The 24,917-nt window shown below is 33.0% G+C and overlaps 1 protein-coding gene across 3 annotated transcripts in view; it reads right to left on the minus strand.

Annotated features, from left to right (window-relative positions):
• Positions 1–24,917, minus strand: part of NCAM2 (neural cell adhesion molecule 2) — a 540,885-nt gene that overhangs the window by 197,764 nt on the left and 318,204 nt on the right. For all 3 annotated transcript variants that reach the window (XM_032277132.1, XM_032277133.1, XM_032277134.1), the window contains exon 6: positions 2,385–2,502. In XM_032277132.1, coding sequence (XP_032133023.1) covers positions 2,385–2,502 — 118 coding nt within the window. The remainder of the gene's footprint in view (positions 1–2,384; positions 2,503–24,917) is intronic.

A 24,917-nucleotide genomic window follows, 5' to 3' on the forward strand; every position in this document is an offset into this window, starting at 1 on the left:
TATCTTTGTTAACGTTACAACCACAGACTTTCATCCTCCCAGTATATATTTTATGTCTAGAGACTAGAACAATTATTTAGGTTTTAAATAAATCATTATTTCATCCTATTCAAGGGATGAAACCTAATAGCACATGAAGATAAGGAGAAGAAAAATATAGATTTAAATTACTCATTATATTATCCTCTGAATTTGATTTATTCTAGTCTGTATAATAATATTTCCAATTAAATATAACGATTTTGAAGAAAAAAATAATTTTAATAAAAAAAAATCTCAGCAGAAAATAAGTCTCTCTCAAAAACAAAGCCAGCTAACACTTTCCATCTGCTGGAGAATCATGGTATTCTGGTGAGAAGTAATTGATAAGTTGTTATTTGGAAGGGTTGTGGTGTAAACAATGAAATAAGACCAAACCAAAATCATCCAGTCTCACAATTACTATTCTGACTTGATGGTAAATGTTCTAATATTATCCTAAAGATGGGGCAAATGAGGAATCTGAATAACTTAACATCAACATACACAGGTGGGGAAACTGAAATTACTATCAAATTGAAATCTCTGAGATCAAGTTAACTCAGAATTAAACGAGTTTTTCTTCTTAAAACTGTAGTCATATTTTGCAAGGGCATATGTTCAAACACCGTAACAATCAAGCACTCATCTTCCATATATTTCTCTCTGAAATGACGAAGTGCACATAAATATGAATTCACAGGATAAAAATGCATGCTTCTTTCACATTCTTGAATGCAGGAAGTCTTCTAGTCCCTTTACACAGGACAGTTTACATTTTGCAGCATTCCTTAAAAAATGACTGAAGATTATTTCAAAACAGTATTACTCAGCTATAGTTTCCTACTAGCTACTATTACCACTATTGGTTTGTGGAATCATCAATTACATTACTTAAGATTGGCATAGGCTAGAAGTTTAGGATGTTTTTCCCACTACACATCAAAGTGGAACACGGGTATCTCAAGGATATTTTTGTTGTTCAATTTCCTACTCATACTATTTTCCTGCTGTACTTTCTTTATCTGTCAAACAAATGTTGTTCAAATAAGAAAAAAGAAATCTCTTTGGAAATACAAAACCATAGGAGAAAAGATTGTAGAACAGTATTTGTTCATTGGAAGGAATGATTCAATAGCTTAAAAGTGTAACTATCTGTGATTACACATAGGTCTGATACAGACTTTTAAGGATCTACACTAGTAAACCTGCTGGTTTACTCTCTGAGTTTGATGATGATTATCTGGGGTGAATATGTTAATATTCAAGGTATAATCCTACTACAAAATACCAGCAGTGCGTCACAAGAAAATTAGTGTCTGAAAAGAACATCTAAATACATAATATTTGAAGAAATATCTCATTTACTGCTACATCCTATATTTAAAGGATAAGTAGTGTAAGCAGTATAAACAAAGGGTTGAAAGTTGAAGATAATGTCAGTAAATGCTCCAGCAAAAAATAAAAAATTAGTTTGGGATTTCAATTATTGTCCTTCAAATAAGTTTTTTTTTTTAAAATAACCTAATCCTTAGTAAGGACACTTTTGCGCATTTGATGTATATTTTGCTAATCTTTTAAAATTATTTTTCACTATATGGTTTACAAAGTGATTCTATAAACACTTGTACCTAATGCTTTTGCAGTAACCTGCGTTACTAATGCTTATTTACAAGATGGTCCGGTTTTAAAGTTTATAGTCTTCAATTTAGCAGTTTAGAGACACACCTAAAAGAATGGAGTATTTTAAAATATTCCTGATCTTAATGTTAATCAAAGAATATTTTAATTTCTAAAATAAAGTAACAAAACTATCAAATTATAGATTTAGAATACATAATTTACTCATTTGATGAGGTAATTTTAAAAAGTTCCATGAATTTAATATGTAATTCAATTAAAACTCTATAAAACCGGCTTTGGTATAATACAATATTTTGTGTATAGTGCAATATTTTGTGTATAATACAGATATTTACACAATTATATTCTAATAAAATATGATATTGCATACACATGAAAGTGGTATCAACACTAGAATATCTATTTCAAGATACACTGTAGTGATAATAAAATGTTTGAATACATCACAGATGCCACAACCCCATTTTTCCAAAAGCTTGCTTTTATGGACAGAGTAAGTATAATGGGTACAGCCTTTGACTCAGAACATTAGTGCGTGATCACACTGTTGATCTCTTTAGTGGTTTAATCTAACGACCTTAACCCCAAAAATAGCACCAGAATTTTTTTTTAATGAAACTAAAATGCAATGGTTTGCGTTTTACAAAATGACTAAGATCCCAATGCTGTTCCATGAGCCTGATAATAGACACAAGCCAGAGGGAGGTGGGCGCGCAACCTACCTGAACCAGGAGATGGTGGGTTCCGGAGAGCCTGAGGCCCTGCATGAAAACACCATCTCTTCTCCTCTCTCAGCTGTGGCGTTAAAAGATTTCTGAGGCATTGAGATTGCTGGCGGCACTGAAAGAGAGATGAATATAGAATAAATAGGGATGAAAACATTTTCACTAACATCATTTAGAGAATTTTCACCATTTTTAAAATACTAAGCTTTCTAACGTTATCCTTCACATCTCCATTTATATTAATGGAACTGATTTGGTTTCATAGTAAAATAACTTTATCACTGATGCACTTTCTAATGTGCCATAATTAGATAATTTGATAGCGTGCCAAATATCAATTCACTGTAAAGCTTTTCTCTATTAAATCTATTAAATTAAAATATACAATAAAATAAACATTTTAGCAAATATATATACGTCTAGGAATTATGTCTTAGAAAAAGACAACACCACTACACTTATATCAATATGGAGATCTACTTTGAGCATAAGTGGATTTCCTGTTTGGGTTCTCATTGGTCTGTGTAATGCCATAAGCAATCAATCACTGCTTCAAAACAGGGCTTTCAAATTCGGTGTTAAACCATAATGTTCTTTCTGATTAACTACACTTAATTTCTTCAAGCAACTATAGAATGTGTTATGAAGAGAAACTGCATAAGGCATAGAGTATGGAAATAGATTTTCATGAACTGTTCAATTTTAAAATTAAGCATCTCCAATTTCTAACTAATTACATTGGAAAAACTGTATATACTGCACATTTGGAACATTTTGACACTGTTACTGAAATGCACTGTTTGCAATAAACAAATCACTAGCATCCACAATAGAAACTAAATTTCAAAGTAGAGCATACATTCTGACTCATTGCACACTTTCATAATTTTAAGCTGAATATCATAGAGTAACATTCCTAAAATTGAGTATATTAATAATTTTTACATAAAATAATACCAGAAAGGCATTTAAAAGTGTGATTATACTCAAACATCTCTACAACAGCATTTAGGTCAGCATCGATGCCACATTGCTTCCATTGATGGTAAGGAAAAGAAGTGGTATGTAACTTAGTAATTAAACACAATAAATCAAGTTTCTGCCTTTATGGATTTAGATACAAGAAACATAATCTGACATGTTGTCTCTAAAGTAACATAATAATTACTAGTATTACAAAGTATAGACCTTTTTCAGATATTAACTCTGAATTTTAAGTGCATTGTCATTTGATTATGTACCCTGTTTTTCTTCCCTTGTAATTACAGAAAACAGCATTTTAAACAAAATGCATGCTTTGCCTATTATTATTTATAAATTTAGTTGCAAGAGCAGTATTACTGTTTTTATTACAGTAAAGGATTTTTAACCCCATAGAGAATTATAATGAAATGAATTCTTTAATGGATTTGTATTCCATAGGTATTGAGTAGTCAACATTTACTGGAAAGTTTCTATTTTTATATATTATCTATCTGGAAAAATCATGGGGATGTATAGGAAAGTAGTTCTATTAACTCCCACTAACATGGACATAGTCGTTCACTTTCAAGTTATAATTATCCTGACTGGCTGCTTAGGCAACAAAATTACCACTAATTTGATAGAATGATTTACCTTTTATTAATAAAGGCATTCAGCAATTTCATATGTTTTCGGAGTCTTTAATGTCTTTCCTCAACCCCCAAATATTTCTCAGAAGATAAAGATGATACTAACCATGAAATGCCTATTCATGTCACAGCTTGTGTGGTTCAGATTAACCAGCGCCCATTAATTCCTTCAAGCTTATTTGTGATAAGGAAAACTAACTCCACTCAACCACAGTCAGGAAGTACACTCATTTGTAAATCAATTCCAATTCTGTTTTAAATATAAAGCAACGAATAAATGCACACATAGATTTTTCATCTAACAGAGGACTGCTAATCTTAAGGCTCATAACCCTTTATTTTTCTTTCCTTCTTTTTACTTTTTTTTTTTTTGATCCAGGGGACACACAAGCAGGTTTGTTAACTGGGTATATCGTGTGATTCTGAGGTTTGAGGTAAAGGTGATCCAGTCTTCCAGGTAGTCAGCATGGTAACCAATATGTAGCTTTTCAGACCATCCCACCTCCCTCTTCCCCCTTTCTAGGAGTCCTCAGTGTCTATTGCTCCAATATTTATGTCCAAGGGTATTCAATGTTTACCTTGAATGTAAGAATATGCAGTATTTGGTTTTCTGTTTATGCATTAATTTGCTTAGGATTAATAATGCCTACAGCTGTATCCATGTTGTAGCAGAGGACATGATTTCATCATTTTTTATTGCTGTGTAGTATTCCATGGTGTATATGTACTGCATTTTATTGATCCACTCCACCATTCATGGGTACCTAGGTTGACTCCATGTACCTGATGTTGTGAATGATACTGCAATAGGCATACAAGTTCATATGTCTGGTACAATTTATTTTCCTTTTGGCATATACTCAGTATTGGGATTGCTGGGGTCAAATGCCAGTTATACTTAAGTTCTTTATGAAATCTCAAAATTACTTTCCACAGTGGCTGAACAGATTTACATTCCCACAAACAGTGTATAAGCATTCTCTTTTCTCTGAAGTCTTGACAGCATATTATTTTTTGACTTTTTAAATAATAATCATTCTGACTGCTGTGAGATGGTATCTCATTGTGGTTTTGATTTATATTTTTCTGAGGATGAAAGCTGCACAACTATATCCATTTGAACTTTGATAAAGTTAACAAAAATATTGACTCCTTATTCAGTAAGTGGTGCTAGGATAACTGGTGAGCCATATGCAAAAGAAGTAAACTGGACAACTACCTTTCACCATATACAAAAATTAACTCAAGATGGATTAAAGGGTTAAATGTAGGACCTTAAACTATAAAAATTACATAAGAAAACTTAGGCCATACCCTTCCTGATATTGGCTTTGGCAAAGAATTTATGGCTAAGTCCCCAAAAGCAATTGCAACAAATACAAAAATTGACAAGCGGGACCTAATTAAATCAAACAGCTTCTGCACAGTAAAACAAATTATCAACAGAAAGACAGCCTAAAGAATGAAAGAAAATGTTTGCAATCTATGCCTCTGATAAAGGTCAAATCTCCAGAAACAATAAGGAACGTAAACAAGTCAACAAGAAAAAAACAAGCAAACAAATCATTCAATTAAAAATGGGAAAACGACATGAACAGACATTTCTCAAAAGAAGCACACAGGCGATCAACAAACATGAAAAAATGTTCAATATCATTAATCATCAGAAAAATGATTTTACTTTAATGGCTGTGTGTCCATTAGAAAGTCACAGAAGGGATCATGGTTACTGGCCAAGAAATAGAGCAGATTAACACCAAAGTATTTGATAGTTCTAACATTCTCTATTTACATTCTCAGCCTATATGAAAAGCAAATTAGTTTATTTCTTTGGGTCTAACCATAGTTTCATTAACACACTTCTTTCAATTGCACTTTATTATATGAAGAGAGAAAAGTGAAAAACCTGGAAAGCCACATTTGCAAAGCTGATTTATATCACTCACGGGTGATAAGAAATTACATGTTTCTAGTTAATTTTAAGAACCTTCCTTTGATAACAAATCAAGTAGTCTCATTTTACAATATACATATTTGATAATTTTTCAAACAATTGTTTATAATATAAGGTAAAGAATGATTAGTATTTTAATATTATATAGCCTCTCAATAGACAATAAGACATCTTAATTATGGATAATACATTCATCATTATTGTGATCATGAAATTGTTGCTTTCATATAGTCATAACAGGCATCAAAGAAACCCATCTGTATTGTTTCTTTTCTTAAAAAAAAATTGTATGTTTCGCTCTTTTTCACTGCTGCAAATGCTGTAATATGATCTAACAACTCTCAATTTCCCTTAATATTGCTTTGGGTTAATTGCCATAATCCTCCATTTTGAATTTATGAGAATGATCAATTTAAAGTGCTATTTAATGAGAATACTTTTCTGGAACTCAAAATGCATACAAAATTGAACAAATACAAAATACAAAATAATAGACATAAAGAACCATAATTAATTTTATAATTTCATTTCGAAAAATAGTCTATCTTCCTGATTACTATAAACAAAATACATACATACAATTCTTTTTACATTAATGTAGCTGAGTGGCCTCCAATCTTAACTGTCAACTAATTTGGTTTACCTATCTTGTTACAAAATCTAATAAATAGAGCATTTATCTGCATATTTCACTAATAGCAAATCTTGGGCATTCCCTACGTGGTTGTTCCTAATTTGTGAATGCAATAAAGCAGTGACATAATTGCCATAATGTATTGAGTACTGACTCTTAAAATCAAACCTATCTGAACAACACAGTAAGGGCTTTATTTAGTACCATCAGATTGTAGGAGAGTGAGGATCAAATTGGCTCATTAGGTTGGTTTAAAAATATATAAAAAAATAGTTTCAATTGACATTTAAAATTACATTCTTAATGAAAGATAATACAAGAGGAATCAGCAGTTTAATAAAATAAATATTTCCTTCCTTAGCAAGTACAGAAACAATGAAAAAATTGTTAACTGATGCTTTGTTGCATTTTCATAATTATGCTTTTCTGCATTTTGTAATTAGCTGCCAAAGGATCCTGATTAGTACGGTTTTTTAAATTGGCTTTTTGCATAGATAATATGCACAAGATCAAAAATTTAAAAAGAGACCATTAAAACTATTGTTATTTTTATTAATTACAGTTGTTAAGGGGTATTCACCGAGGATTGATTCCAGGAACTCCCTCAGATAGTTGTTATACTATATTGTTCTTTATCTGTATGTTTTCATTGTTGTATTGTTATTTTTATTGCTATTATTAAAAATATTTTCAATCCAAAGTTCTTTGAAAACACCAGTGTAGAACCATGGTTATAAAGGGCTGACTGTGCTGGCATTTCTTTCTTTTCTTTTTGATACAGCGTCTCTCACTGTCACCCAAGCTGGCATGCAGATTTGTGATCAGAGCAGCTCACTGCAGCCTTGAACTCACGGGCTCAAGCAGCACTCCTGCCTCAGGAGTTTCTCCCAGAGCCTGGCTACCACTTGCATTTATCTATGCAAATATTTATTCATATTTCAATATTTTATTTTTCCTTTTAAAAATCCACCTGTTTTTATGCTCTTCTTCTTTATCAAGGTAAGAATACATGAAGAGACATATTTATATCAATATATAAATAAATCCTCACTCTTATTCAAACTGATCAGTATTCCTAACCCTGTGGATACACTACTGGACAAGTATTAAGTCATCTGCCTAAATATAACCAGATACATATATATCTTTTACAGCATTTGTATACACAACAATTCTATATTTAGTTAACAAGAATTGAAATTCATAGGTAAAATGGTAAATGAATATTTAATATATTGATTTAAGGATATTAAATCAGCTATTTCAAATTGTCCTCAGTAAACATTATGCAATGTTCTATACTAACAATGGATTATATTTATAATCAGAGAAGTACAAATGAACAAATTAAAAAACATAAAAATAAAAATTTTAATAAATATTTTTCATACAATTTTCTAAAACTAATTCATTGCTAGATGTCTACAATATTTTACCACCAAAATAAAGTGCTTATTAAATAAAATCTCAGTGAAAAATTAGTGTTAAAAGTAGGAAAAACATTACTGTGACTTTATTTTTGTCAAAAGAAGTCTCTTTGCAGTATGAGATGATAATTAGGTAAAAGGTCATAGTTAAAATGGAGGATCTCTCAAGTCAATAAATATATAAATAAATAAATGCAAGCGTGAATGTTCCTTGAATTCTTGAAAGCTAATTTCACCATTAAACATGGCCCTATTTATGCTCTTTCAGAGTACATTGTACAGTTAACAATATTCTACATCAAAGGCTCTCAAGGTTTTCAAGAAACCTTGAGGTCCAACATCTTTCAGAAGATCTTTAGGGTTACCCCTAACACAGTCAAAGGATTTAAGAAGAACAACCCCAAATCAAATCATATATGCATATTAGCAATACACATTTGGAAAACACAATTAAAAAAATAAAACCATGTATACTAGCTCCAAAACTATATTTATCCTACTTCGGGGCCTGCCAAACAAGCAAAATTTCTGTAGGATATCTCAATGTTGAAAACTACAAGGATCTGATAAAAGCAGCGGAAGAAGATTTTAACAAATAAGAAGTCATACCATGTTCATACATTCGTACACTCAACATAGAAAAAAAGTCAGATTCTTTCAAAATTAGCATAAAGCATCTTCACAATTCTGATTAAAATCCTAGCTTGATATTTTTGTGTAGACAAATTGATGCAAAACTTTAAATGGAAGGCAAATAAATTATAATTTTCAGAATCATTTTGGAAAAGAAAATTGGATAAATGATACTACCTGATTTTAAGTGCATTGTCAATGCACTGTACTATTTTGAAAGAAATATTTTTCTTAGCAGTAGGTTTCAGCTCTGGGACTTATGAGCTGTGGTAATTGTGATAGTGAGCTAGTGGACAAAAAATACACACTAGACCAAAGGAACAGAAGATTGCAGAAATAGACACACAAAATATAGCCAATTGCTTTTTATTACCAAGTAGAAAGGCAATTCAATCTAAAAGTGATAGCCTTTGAACAATGGCTTTGAAACAGTTGGATATTCATATGCAAATGCATGAACCTGAACACAAAACTCATTTTTTATATAAATGTAAGTACCAAACGGATTATAGACCTAAATGATGAACAAAAATGTATAATTTTTTTTGAAGAAAACATAGAAAAAAATCTCTGTTACTTAGGGTAAGTACAAAGTTCTTAAGATATAATGACAAAAGAACAGCCCTAAAAGGCCAAAAAGAAAAAGATTAAAAATTTGGACTTCTTCGAAAGTAAGATATTTTACTCTCTGAATGACACGATTAAGAGGATATAAACACAAGCCACAGAGAAGGATGAGAAGACTTGAAAATTCTGTATCTGAGTGATGACTTGTATCCAAAATTTATATTTTAAATAATTAAATTCAACAGTGAAAAAATAATTCATTTAGAAAATGTAGGAAAATATTTGAACAGACACTTCACCAAAGATGGTGTGTGTACGGCAAATAAGCATTCATAGAATTTATAAAGAGCTCTCAAAATACAGCAGCAAAAAATAAACATTACAGTTACAATGTGGGCAAAAACATGAAGGGATATTTCACTGAAGAGGATTCACAAATGGAATATAAACACATGAAAAGATGTTCAATATAATTAGCCAGTTATCTAGAGGATCTAGTTAGAAGAAGTCAATACCTGTTTCGAAAAAGAAAAAAAAAAATCTGGGAAGGATTTATCATTCTAGGTAACACTCTTAATTTTAATGTCCCTTCTACTTTCACCACATCTGAAGTGACTTGCTTCATTAAAGTCTTGAACCCCTCAAAGTCATCCATGAGAGTTAGAATTGACTTATGAAAATTTTCTGTTAATATTGATATTTTGACCTCATTCCATGAATCACAAATGTTCTTAATGGCATCTAGAATGGTGAATCCTTTCCAGAAGTTTTTCACCTAACTTTCCTCAGATTTATCAGAGGAATACCTATCTATGTCAGCTAGAGACTTAATAATACTATTTATTGAATAGGAACACATAAAAGTTAAAATTTGTCTTTTATCCACAGGCTACAGAATGGATGTTATATTTACAGGGATGAAATAACATTCATATCCCTATATATCTCCAGTGGAGTGCTTGGGTAACCAAGTAAATTGTAAATGAACTGTAATATTTTCAAAGAAATATTTTCTGATCAGTAGGTATCAACTGTGAGCTTAAAATATTTGGTAAACCATGCTATAAATAGATGCGCTGTGATCAAGCTTTGCTGGTCCATTTATAGAGAACAAGCAGAAAAGATTTAGCATAATTCTTAAGGGCACTGGGATTTTCTAAATGGTAAATAAGCATTGGCTTCAACTTAAAAGTCACCAGCTGCATTAGTCCCTAACAAGAGAGTCAGTCCATCCTGTGAAGCCAGGTGTTGACCTCTCCTAATAATGACAATGCTAGGTAACATCATCTTTCCATAGAACGCTGTTTCATCTACATTGAAAATCTGTTGTTTAGTGTAGCCAGCTTCATCAAAGAACCTAGCTAGATCTTCTGGATCACTTGCTGCACCTTTTCCATCAACATCTGCTGTTTCATCCTGCCCTTTTATGTTATGGAAATGGCTTCCTTTCTTAAACCTCATGAACCAACTTTGCTAGCTTCATTGTTTTTCGGCAGCTTTCTCACCACTCTCAGTCTTCACAGAACTGAAGAGAGTTAGGGCCTTGCTTTGAATTAGGCTTTGGCATAAGGAAATGTTGTGGCTGTTCTGATTTTCTAGACAGATCACTGAAGCTTTCTTCAAATCTGCAATAAGCCTGTTTTGTTTTATCACTTGTGTGTTAACTGGAGTAGTGCTTTTGATTTCTTTCAGTACTTTATCCTTTGCATTCATTACTTGGCTAACTGTTCTGTGTAAGAGGCCTAGCTTTCAGGTTATCTAGGCTTTCAATATGACTTTCTAATAAACTTAATCATTTCTACCCTTTGATTTAAAGTGTGAGACATGCAACTCTTCTTTTAATTTGAAAACTTAGAGGCCATTGTAGGGTTATTACTTGTCCTATTTTTAATATTGTTGTGTCTCAGGGTCACAGCTAGGCTAGAGGATAGGGAGAGAGTTGGGGAAGCAGCTGGCTTAGTGGAATAGTCAAAACACATAGAACGTTTATCATTTAAGTCCATCCTCTTTCATGAGCATGGTTTGTGGCACACAAAATAATTATAATGGTTAACATCAAAGATCTCAGAACAACATAAAAAAAGTTTTAAATATTTTAAGAATTACCAATATATGACACAGAGACACAAAGTGAGCATATGGCATTGGAAAATGGTATCACAGACTTTCTCAAAGCAGAATGGATGATTCCATTTATATAACACTGTGGAAAAGATAAAACTCTAATGGCAGGGAAAGAAGTGGTGGAGTGACTACAAGGGGATTAGAGAGTGTTTTGGGGTGAAAGAATAACTCTGTATACTGACTGTGGTAGTGCCAAGATGAATCTATGTATACATTAAAATTCATAGAATTCTACAATTTAAAAAGGTGAATTTTACTGTATGTTAACTTAACCTTAAAAACAAACATATAAATATTAAAAATCATATTGTTAATTTAAAAAAATGTATCCTTGTGCTTTGTACAATTACAATCAGATTCAATATGCTGATGCTCTGAAACAGCCCTCTCTCCTGGAGAAGTTAGTTCCTGATTGTTCTAAAGGTGAAAAACATTTTTTAAATTGTACTTTAGATTCTGGGGCACATACGCAGATCATGCAAGATTGTTGCATAGGTACATTCATGGCAAGGTGGTTTGCTGCCACCATCCCCCCCCATCACCTATACCTGACATTTCTCCCCACGCTATCCCTCCCCACCCTCCCTCCCACTAACCCTCCCCTAGCCCCACCAAAGGACCCCAGTGTGTGATGCTCCCCTCTCTGTGTCCACTTGTTCTCATTGTTCAATACCCGCCTATCAGTGAGAACATACAGTGTTTGATTTTCTGTTCTTGTGTCAGTTTGCTGAGAATGATGGTTTCCAGGTTCATCCATGTCCCTACAAAGGACACAAACTCATCATTTTTTATGGCTGCATAGAAGTCCACGGTGTATATGTGCCACATTTTCTTTGTCCAGTCTATCATTGATGGGCATTTAGGTTGGTTCCAGGTCTTTGCTATTGTAAATAGTGCCACAATGAACATGGGTGTGCATGTGTCTTTATAATAGAATGATTCATAGTCCTTTGGGTATATACTCAGTAATGTGATTGCTAAGTCAAATGGAATTTCTATTTCTAGATCCTTAAAGAATCACCACACTGTCTTCCACAATGGTTGGACTAATTTACACTCCTATCAACAGTGTAAAAGTGTTCCAATTTCTCTACATCCTCTCCAGCATCTGTTGTTTCCAGATTTTTTAATGATTGCCATTCTAACTGGCATGAGATGGTATCAAGGTTACAGTAATCAAAACAGCATGGTACTGGTATCAAAACAGAGACACAGACCAATGGAACAGAACAGAGGGCTCCAGAGCAACACAACACATCTGCAACCATCTAATCTTTGACAAACCTGACAAAAGCAATGGGGAAAGGATCCCCTGTTCAACAAATGGAGTTGGGAAAATTGGCTAGCAGTGTGCAGAAAGCAGAAACTGGACCCCTTCCTGACATCTTACACTAAAATTAACTACAGTTGGATTAAGGACTTAAACATAAGATCTAACGCCATGAAAACCCTAGAAGAAAACCTAGGCAAAACCATCCAGGGCATAGGCATAGGCAAGGACTTCATGACTCAACACTAAAAGCAATGGCAACAAAAGCCAAAATGGACAAATGGCATCTAATTAAACTTCAGAGCTTCTGCACAGCAAAAGAAACAATAATTAGAGCGAACCGACAACCAACAGAATGGGAAAAAAAATTTTGCAATCTATCCATCAATAAAGCCCTATTATCCAGAATCTACAATGAACTAAAACAGATTTACAGGAAAAAAACAAACAAACGCACTTAAGAGTGGGCAAAGGATATGAACAGACACTTTTCAAAGAAGATATATATGAAGCCAACAAACATGAAGAAATGATCATCATCACTGGTCATTAGAGAAATGCAAATCAAAACCACATAGAGAACAACATTTTTAAGCCTGCCTATTTAAGGGAATCTTGACTGGTTCAAGGAATGCCCATTCCTACTTCAGTTCATCAGACTCCCTTCTTTCTTTCTTTAAATCATTGCTCTAATCTATCCAAGTATTCTGAAGATTCCTTCAATTCCTACTGTTTGTCTTTATTTGTCATGAACTTCAGATTGCACTGCTTGTATATTCTTCATGTTCCTGAGACACATAAAATATGGGATATGTTTCAGCTTATAGAGTTACGTATTTTTAAGCAGCATTGGAATATCCTGCTGTTAATAATTCACCGTCAAAACTGAGGTAGAATTAAAGTAATTAACAAAAGTAATTTGATTATAAACAAAAGGTATGGATAAAATAAGCAGAAAGTGAAATTCAGACATAGATATCTGAAATTGCTGTGAGTTTAGTACAGAATGAGAGACTGAAATATTTAGAGTCAGGTCTTCCGTGTTAGTAAGCAACATTACATTATACAAAATATATTGCTAGGATACATTTTTCAAAACCTTAGAATATGGTGAAATTTTATTTGCTGTACTGAAACATATATGTAAAAGTATCAGCTTCTAACCAAGATACAGAAACATGTACCCAATTTATCTTAGCACCTGAAACAGCTAAAAATATCAGACACATTGTATAAGACAACATTTTTTGCCCAAAACTTTGTGAATCAGTTAATGAAATCAGCCAATAGAAATCCCTAAAATATGGGAGAAAATAAGGTGAGTCTTGTTGGTGCATCAGCTTCCTGTCTAGAAAGATTTTCTAGGTTGCAGCACAGGAATATGGATCCCAGTTGGAGTCTGGAGGTCTCCCTGTGTGTAGTGGGAGTAGTACAGGGAGGTGAATATCGGCGATAGTTCACAGGGCAGAGTGCCAGACAGGACTGAGCGGCATGGTGAGGACTTCCTGAGAGTTGCAGTGATTAGCCCCGGAGTCTCCAGATGAGTACTGATGAGTGCACTCATGAGAGGAAACTATCTGAGGCCGAGGAAAGAACTATGCAAAATAATTAGAAGGAACAATTTCCAAGCTCAAACAGAGGAAAACATAGTTCATATTCTCATGAGCCATAACAAAACCAACTTCTAATGCATGACAGATAAAGAATTCAAAAACATTCTTATCTCAGAGGTGAAGGAAAGTTAAGTCAAGAACTATTCTGATCAAACTTAACAAAGCTTAAATGCATAGACTAAAAGGATTAAACTGTTTCCACATGATTTATCTGTATTTCCAGACAAAGGTCTAAAATATTGAAAAGAACAAAAGAAAATCAGCACATAAAGAGGTAACATTTATAACATCTAGCATCCAAGTTAAAATTATTATGAAAAAAAAAGCAGGAAATACAAGACAAAATGAGGATAAAATATAATCAGTCAAAAACTAACCCAGGAATAACACAGATTATAGCACACAATAACATTAAAGCAGTTATTATAACTGCATCCATGCAATCAAAAATCTAGATGAAAGACTGATCATGTTGGAGATATCATAGATATTTTATTTATTTTTCTTTTAAGTTCTGAGGTAGGTATTTTAAAAATCAACTGACTACATATTAAAAGCTAAAGTGCATGAGATGTAGAGCACAGCAAATACAATGAATGGTGGATTAAACATTGTCAAAGAAAAATGAGCTAGAACATGTAATAAGAGAGAATATTCAAAAATTAATACACAAAGAAAAAAAGGAAATAAGTGATCGAAAAATGAGAGATGAGATTATTTTCTGAAAAGTATTCATCAAGTGAAAAACAAGACCAAGATCGACTGGGTACATTCAAGTCGCCTAATATATGTGAATCTGGAGACGTAAAGGAGTGTGGGACAGAGAACAATATGCGAACATCTCATGACTAAAACAGTTCCAAATCTGATAAAAATGATCAGCAAAGGTCATCTGCAAATTCTGGGTACAAGTATCATGAAGAAAGTTTCACCAAGGTATAATGTATTTACACTGCTTAAGAAAAGTATAAAGCAAAATCTCTAAGAATCTGGGGGTGACTGTTTGGATGGGGTCCTTTATGTACAGAGGAACAAAATGTCAGTGGAGATAGAAATCTCAAAAATTCAGGCAAAAAATATTGATTCATCATTTTTATAGTACTGAAAGAATAAAGCCTGCTAATTTAGAATTCCATATCCAGCAAAAATATATTTCATATATAAAAACAAAAGTTTTCTCTGACATACAATAAGTGAACTGAATCATCAACAAGAGATGCGCACTACAAGAAATGCTAAAGAAAGTCATTCAAGCATCTGGGAACTTGTGCCAGATAGAAATCTGGATTTACACAAAGTATTGAAGAGCCCTGCAAAAGGTAACTATGTAGGTAAACATAAAATATTTTTCTAATAACTTTAATATTAATTTTAATGTAATTTATTAATATGAGCTAACTGGACATTTGAAGCTATACATAGCGTGTGTGTGTGTGTGTGTGTGTGTGTATGCACAGCACAGTTATTGGCAGAGGAATAATGCCTCTTTCCAAAGATGTCAATGCTCTAACACCTGGCCACCTATGAATACATTAAATTTCATGATTTAAAAAAAAAACTTTGCAGGTGTTTTTAAGGTTACGGACATTAAGTGAAAAAATTATCATGAATTATCTAGTTGAGATCAATCACATGATCCCCTTTCATCTGATATTAAAAGCAGAGATTTCTCTTCAGCTGTATGAAGAAGATGAAGGCAGAAGAGATGCAGCAGAAGAGAGATAAGTCAGAAATATTCCAAGTATGGGATGGATTTAACATACTGCTGTTGGCACAGAGCTTTAGAGACTACCACGTAAGGATCAGTTGCTCAAAGGTAAAGGCAGCCTCCTCCAGGTGACTTCTAGCAAGGAAACATGACCTCAGTCCAACAGAAGGAAGAGCCTGAATTCTGCCAACAACCTGAATTACATTAGGAAGGAGTCTGCCCCAGAACTTCCAGAAAAGATCACAGTCCTGCTGACACCTGCATTGTGATCTTGTAATATACAGAGCAGATCCCAGCAGAGGCTATGTGGACTTCTGACCTAATAATTAATTTATATTGTTTTAAGCCAAACAATTTGCTGTAATTTGTTGGAGCAGAAATAGAAAACTAATACGAGCTTTATAATTAATGTAAAAATCTCTGATAAAAATAGCACAAAGGCTAGAGGGAGTATTTTTACATTATATGTGAAGTAGTGAAACATCATTTGAAAAAAGACTGAAAACCATGTACTAACATAAAAATGAATTGTAATTAATGAGACAAAATAGAAAATTAATTGATTCATTAGAACTATTCAAAATGAAAAAGGACAGAAATGGAAGAAAAATAAAACTATGAAAGGATAAGACAGACAATACATAGCAATATGGTAGCCTTAAGAATAATTACATCAACATTATATTCAATGTGTAGCACTCTAATTCAAAGGTAGAAAATATCAGAATGGATTAAAAAAAACACAACTGCATATATCCTACAAAAACACACTTTAAATATAAATAAATGTTTATTTGCAACAACATGGATAAAACTAGTAAACCTGAGATGATTATATTAAGGGAAATAAGTCCGGCACGAAAAAGCAAACATTGCCTCTTCTCACTTATTTGTAGGATCTAAAAATCAAAGCAATTAATTCATGGATCACACAGTACAAGAGTGATTACTAGAGGCTGGGAAAGGTAGTGGGGGGTCCAGGGAGAGGTAGGAAAGGTAAATGGGTACAAAAATAGAATCAATAAAACTTACAATTTGATACCATAACAGGGTGACTATAGTCAATAATAACGCAATTGTACATTTTAAAATCTCTTAGAAGTGTAATTGGATTGTCTGTAACTCGAAGGATAAATGCTTGAGGGGATAGATACCCCATTTTCATGTGAATGTACTTCTTTCACGTGGCATCCTTGTATAAGAAAATCTTAGGTATACCATAAACATATATACCCACTATGTACCCACAAAATTAAAAATATGTTAAAATTAAAAGAAAAGAAACAATATTCACCATGTAAACCTTAATGGAAAAAATGCTGGGTTAGCTATACTGCTAACACTCAGGTTTTGGAGCAAATATCATCTGGGAAAAACAGAATCAATTCCTAATGAGAAAGAAGTCAATTCATCAGGAGGACATCATGATTCCATACTTTTTATCTAATAAGAGAGCTTAAAAAATACATGAAGAAGAAACTGATAGAACTATGATAAGAAATAGACAAATTCATAATTTGATTAGAATTTAAACAGCTATTTCTCAATATCTGATACAGCATGTAGAGAAAAAAGATACAGAAGACTTGATTAACATTATCAATTGACCCTAACCTAAGTAATAATTACCAAAACATTAACCAACATCAACAAAATACACATTCTTTTAAGTGCATCAGGAATATACTTGAAATGATCTAAATCATAGTATGTTCTCTGATCTCATTAGAATCAATTTAGAAATTCATGACAGCACTATATCTGGAAAATCCACATAAAATTGGAAGCTAAGTGACATACTTTTAAATGTTTCATGAGATAAATAATAAATCAAAATGGAAGTTACAAAATATTTTAAAATGAATAGCTATATACGTGAAACATATCAAAAGTTGTGAAATGAAGTTGAAGTAGAACATACAGGGAATTCTTCAGCACTAAATGCATGCATTAGAAGAGAAGAAAGGTTTCAAATCAGTGTTTTCAGGTTTACCCTTAAGAAAATAGAAAAAAGAAGATCAATATATCAAGATCAGATGGCAAGCTGATAAAAATGGAAAAAGGAAAACAAGCATTATAGCAAGGAAACCAAAGATGTTTCTTTGAGAGATCAGTATAACCGATAAAACTCTCTCCAGTCTAATAAGAATGGAGGTGGGAAAAAATTCATTATTAATAAAAAATCTCTTAGTGATCTAGGAAAATGTCACCTTCTCAACTTGATTTTAAAAAATCCCTGCAAAGTCTATATCTAAAAATATATTTGATATTAAAAGAATGAAAGCCCTGTCCCCAAAGTTTAGGAATGAGGTCAAGTGTGTTCATTTGTATCACTTCCATTCACCAGGAGGGTCTACCCAGTACAATAAGGCAGAGTGGAAAAACATACATATTGGAAAGCAATAAGTAAAGCTGTATTCATAGTGATATTATTATTATTACTTGAGATGAATTCTCGCTCTATTGCCCAGGCTAGAGTGCAGTGGAGTGATCTCAGCTCTTGGCAACTTCCACCTCCCATGTTCAAGCAAATCTCCTGAGTATCTGGAATTACAGGTGCATGCCACTTGGCCCAACTAATTTTTGTATTTTTAGTAGAGATAGGGTTTCACCATGTTGGCCAGGTGGTCTGGAACTCCTGACCTCAGGTGATCTGTCCACCTTGGCCTTGGCCTCCCAAAGTGCTGGGATTACAGCCCTGAGTCACTGCGCGTGGCCCACAGTGATACTGTTATTTGATGTAGACAATAGTATGGAACTACAAACTAATTATGAGCTACTATAATAAATGAATTTAGTCACATTTCAGAATTGATTATCTATCTTTATATAAGATGTCACAATTAACAATTAAAAGAAAATGTGGTTTACAATAGCATCAAAATATATGGAATAATTAGGGATAAATCTGGCAAAAGAGGTGGTAGGACTGTATAAAAAACACTTAAGAACACTGCTGAGAGAAATTAAAGACCATCTAAATACACAGAGATATTTTCTGTGTTTCTGGAAGAGAAGGATCAATAATGTCAAGAAGACAATTCTCTTAAAAGTAATCTACATCTTCAACACAATTCTAATTAAAGTTATGGTAGTGGGTGTGTATGTGTGTGTTAGTGCATATGTATATGTAAAAATGGAAATCTTGATTCTAAAATTAACATGGAAATGAACCAAACCTGCAGTATTTTATTCTGTTTTAAAACTACTTTGAAAAGAAGAACAAAGTCGAAGGACTTATAATACATTATTCCGATATACCATAACAGCTTTTGTTTGTGCAAAGGGACAAACAAATAGATTAATGGAACAGAATAGATCCCCTAAGACACACATATTAAAACATAAATAATGGAAAGGCAATTATGTTGCTAAAGCACGGTTTTTTTAGCCAATGTTAAAAAATTGGTCATTAACATACCCAAAAAATACAAAAAACAAAACAAACCACTTTGGCAATTTGTCACAATACCGTAAGAAATTAATCAAAAAATTATTAGAAACTTAAACTTAAAAACAAGAACAAAATTTCTAGAAAGAATAATTGACGAACATCTTAGCATTAATATATTTGTTTTACATAATACATTTAGATTTGAAACAATTCAAATAAAATTCACAATTCATATAAAAATAGTCGACATCATCAACATCTTTCACCCACTGAGAGGGAGTGGTTAAAAAATAGAAAGACAAGCCACAGATTGGATAAAATATTTCTAAATCACATATTTGATAAGGGAATGGTGTTCAAAATACATAAAGAATTCTGTAAACTCAATAATAAGAAAACAGCACAGGTAAAAACCGGTTAAATGTTTGAAAAGATATTTACCAAAAATTATCAATATTGAGTTGTACATGAGAAGATGTTCAACATCCTGAGGTATTAGGAAAATGCAAATTAAATCCAGAATGTGAAACCACTAAACACTTATTAGAATGTCTAAACATAAAGTACTGAACACGTGAAGTTTTGGTGAGGATGTGGAGCAAGTGAAATACCCATACGCTGCTTTCGGGAAGGTAAAATAGTACAAAAACTTTGGAAACTTTCAAGATGTATTTTTAAAAAGTGTTAAACATACACTTAGCATGTGATCTAGCCATACCTCTCACAGGTATTTACCTAAGAGAAATAAAAACATATGCCCATAACAAGACTAATATATAAATGTGTATATATTTGTAAGCCAAAAACCTGAAACTTCCCAAAAGCCATTTTGGTGAATAAGAAAATTGTGAAATATTCTTAAAATTGAATATTAATAGCAATAAGAAGGGATGACATGTTATGGCATGGGATAACATGAATGAATCTCAAAATAATTTTTTAAGAACCCACTTAAAAGAGAATATATGTTATATGGTTATAGAAAATTTTTAGGAATTATTATGGATAATGAATATATTCACTATACTTATTTTTTAAGCATTTCATAAAGTTTATTATGTTTTCATTTCCCTTTCTTACTCTTTTTTAAAGCTTTATATTATTTTTTCTTCAACTTTAGATACAGCGGTACATGCGCAGGTATGTCACATGAGTAAATTATACCCAAGTGGTGGACATAGTACCCAAAAGTCATTTTTCAGCCCATGCCTCCCTTTCTCCCTTCCTGCTCTACTGTTCTGCAGTGTCTATGGTTCCCATGTGGAGGTTCATGTGTGTTCAAGCATTAGCTCTGACTTATAAGTGAAAATATGTGGTATTTGGTTTTCTATTCTTGCATTAGTTCACTTAAAATTATGGTCCCCAGCTTCATCCATGTTTCTGCAAAGGACATGATCTCATTCTTTTTATGGCTGCATAGTATTCCATGGTGCATGTATGTACCACATCTTATCTATCCAATCCAATATTGATGGAAATCTAGCTTGATTGTATATGTGTACTATTGTGAACAGTGCAGTGATGAACATACAAGTCCATGTGTCTTTACAATATAATGATCTATATTCCTTTGGATATATACCCAGTAAAGGGATTGCTGGGATGAACAGTATATCTGTTTTAAATTTCTTAAGAAGTCTCCAAACTGCTTTTCACAGTGGCTGAACTGACTTACATTTCCAATAATACTTATACACATTCCTCTCTCTCTACAGCCTTCAACATCTGTTGGTTTTTTCACTTTTTAACAATAGCCATTCTGACTGGTGTGAGATAGTACCTCATTATGGTTTTGATTTGCATGTCCCTGAAAATTAGTGATGATAAGCATAACAAAAACAACGTGGTACTGGTACAAAACAAAAACATAGATCAATGGAACAGAATAGAAAAATCAGAAAGAAAGCCATACAACTAGAATCACTTCATCTTCAACAAGGCCAACAAAAAAAAAGCAATGGGGAAAGAACTCCCTATTCAGTAAATAGTACTGGGATAGCTGGCTAGTCATATGCAGACATTGAAACTGGACTCTTACCTTTCATCAGATACAAAAATTAAATCAAGATGAATTAAAGATTTTTAAAAAAGACCTCAAACTATAAAAATCCGAAAAGAAAACATAAGAAATATCCTTGCAGACATCCAATTTAGCAAATAATTTTTGGCTGAGGCCCCAGAAACAACTGCAACAAAACAAAAATTGACAAGTGGGACCCAAATAAACTAAAGAGCTCTTGCACAGCAAAGGAAGTGATCAACAGAATAAACAGATAAATTACAGAATGGATGAAAATATTCACAAAGTATATCGCCAACAAAGATTCAATATCTAGATTCTCTAAGGAACTTAAATAGATCAGCAAGCAAAAAACAAATAACCCCATTGTAAAAAATGGAAAAAGGACAAGAACAAACGATTTTCAAAAGAAGATATATTCACTACCTGTGATGATTATTTTTCAGACACACAAACACACATATCTACAGATATATACTACATTAATAAATATATGTTGACATTTAAAATCTATGCAATTTATTGTACATGACAAACTGTTAAAATACATGCAAGATATCTAGAAGTACATTACTAGATGGTAGTTTAAGTAGGAAATGTCCTCAAGATAACAGTAAAATAACTTGGATTATTTAACCTAAAGGAATAGACGAAAAACACTAAGTGTTATAATTATGAAATAAAATATCTTCGTAATTGAGAGAATCACATACTTGAACAAAATAAAAACTGAAGAAATCTTTCCAGAAGTTATAGACCATCTCCTATATGCAAATCTCTAAGGTGTAGCTTAAAGTTATAAAACATCACCTTTTTCCTTGAAGGATTAATGGTCTAATGTGTGAGATAGTATCACACATAAATGGATAATTTCAAGTCAGTGTGAAAGGTATATTGTTAAAGAGACCGTTGAAATGGAGTTGATTTCTGGCTCAGCTGGAAAACTTCTATCAATATCTCCAAAGATACGAGGATGACTTTCGGCTAAGATAAGGGCATTGGAATTTATGGTGGACCAGAAAGTTTCCTGGCATCCTTCGAAGTCATTTTCTGCACTGATAATTTGCACTTGACGTAAACAATTTGCGATGTTTGGCTTTATTACTTAAATGCCTCCACCTGAGAGTCTCTTTGAGATGCTCATTCAGATCTTGGTGGTTCAAGGTGAACATACACAACATCTTGTTTGCAAATAGGACCCTTGGAAATCTTGTGTGGGGGATTGCCTCTCAAAGGCCTGACTCTTTACATTCTTTTTCTCTTGCTGCACTACATACTTTTCTTTAGAATAGAGCATACATGAATATACAGTCAGCTCTCTGTCTCCACAGGTTTTGCATCTGAGTATTCATTGAAGCAGGGATCAAAAACAATTGAAAAAAATCATTTAAAATACCAATACAGCAATAAAAATAATACAAATTTAAAAAAAAATAGAGTATAACACTATTTGCAAGGCACTTACATTTTATTAAGTATTATAGCTAATCTAGAGCTGATTTAATGTATATGGGAAGAATGTATGTAGACTATATGCAAATACTATGCCTTTTGACATGAAGGGATTTGAGCACTCATGGGTTTTGTATCCCATGGATGTTGGTCCTAGAACCAACTTCCCATAAATACCGTGGAACAACTACTTTGTGGAGTCCTCTGAGTCCTTTCAAATACTTAAGCTTTGAAAAAGTTTACAGAGTGGACCCAGTACTATAAGATCTCATGGGGAGAAATCTTGCAATAAGGCAAATCCTATTTAGAATTTCTTTCTAGTTCCAGAAATGATGCTTGGACTATGCTTTATAAGATAAACAGTAATCAGCCTGGCTAAAAAGGAGGGAGGAAGAGAGAGAGAGAGAGAGAGAGAGAGAGAGAGAGAGAGAGAGAGAGAGAAACAGAGACAGAGAATTTTTCTTTTTATGCAGATATGCTTAACTTCTCTAGGATGAAAGGGTACACAATCTCTGTCTAATCATCCTAGATAAGTTAAGCATATCTGCATAAAAAGAAAAACAAACTATGCTTAAGAAGATGATGTAGCACATGCAACTAGTTTCACTTATAACTGAGTGGTTATTTAATTTTTATGTAATGTGAGTTGAATTATCTGTGCTTCCTAATTATTTTAACCATTAGAAACAGACATTCTCTGAATAACCTATGCTTTTATTAAAAGTCATAGGATACGACACAAGCCAAAAAACAAGGCAGGAGATAGTGGTGATACTGGTCATACATGAATTTCAATGTAAATGAAATACTGATATGGTTTCCTAAGTTATCTTTTAGTGCAGCACATTTTGAAGAACAGGACCCATGAATGTCTCTCTGAAGTTATTTACACATTAATTGTCCTGAATGCGGTCCATCCATCTCCACAATGTCAGATGGCATCTTGATGGTGATTTTTATTTTACTGATCATATGAAATGATAAAAAGTTGCATTATTGCAGTGTCTTGTGGTCCCTATAGATTTCTGGAAGTTGTTGTTTCACAAATCGTAGGATTCACTTCTGTACTCATCAAACAAATGTTAGAGAACAAAATACAAAGGTTAATCCCTAACTGACAAGCAGAAGACTGTTATACTTCAAACAGATGAATTCCGAATGTGAATATGATTCAAACAATGAGAAAATTCTGTTGTATCTTTAATCAGGGATGAAAAGTACAATGTTGAAAAATGAATACATGCTTTTCTAGAGACATTCAAATATGATAGTATACCACTAAGTGTACTTAGGAAATCTGGGTAAAAGAGAAATAGAGACTTAAGGAAAAGTAATGGACTATATAAAATACTCACATCAGTTACTGATGTAGAAAAGAAAAGCAAAGAAAGATGTGCTCAGATCTGTGCAGGATGTATCTATCTATCTATCTATCTATCTAATTTATGTATTACTTTTCTATTCGTCTGTCATCTATTTATCACTTCTCCAGTTTCTATGAACGGAAAATTTCTGAAATAACAGTTATATAGGAGATAAGGAGAAAAAGATATGTCTTTCTTTTCTTGTATTCTTAGATTGCTTATTCTTGAATTTTAATATGATCATTAGGGGTACAATATTTTATTTCCATTTATTTATTTTACTGCATTTTAGGTTTTGGGGTACATGTGAAGAACATGGAAGATTGTTGCATAGGTACACACGTGGCAGTGTGATTTGCTGCCTTCCTCCCCATCACCTACATCTGGCATTTCTCCCCTTGCTATCTCTCCCCAACTCTGCACCCCTCACCATCCCTCCCCTATTTCCCCCCAACTGACCCATTGTGTAGTGCTCCCCTGCCTGTGTCCATGTGTTCTCATTGTTCAACACCCACCTATGAGTGAGAACATGTGGTGTTTGATCTTCTGCTCTTCTGTCAGTTTGCTGAGAATAATGGTTTCCAGGCTCATCCATGTCCCTACAAAGGACACAAACTCATTGTTTTTGATGGCTGCATAATATTCCATGGTGTATCTGTGCCACATTTTCCCTGTCCAGTCTATCATCGATGGGCATTTGGGTTGGTTCCAGGTCTTTGCTATTGTAAATGGTGCTGCAATGAACATTCGTGTGCAC

Source organism: Sapajus apella, unplaced genomic scaffold (assembly GCF_009761245.1).
Source record: "Sapajus apella isolate SASKATOON/1434 unplaced genomic scaffold, GSC_monkey_1.0 scaffold8, whole genome shotgun sequence".
NCBI lineage: Eukaryota > Metazoa > Chordata > Mammalia > Primates > Cebidae > Sapajus > Sapajus apella.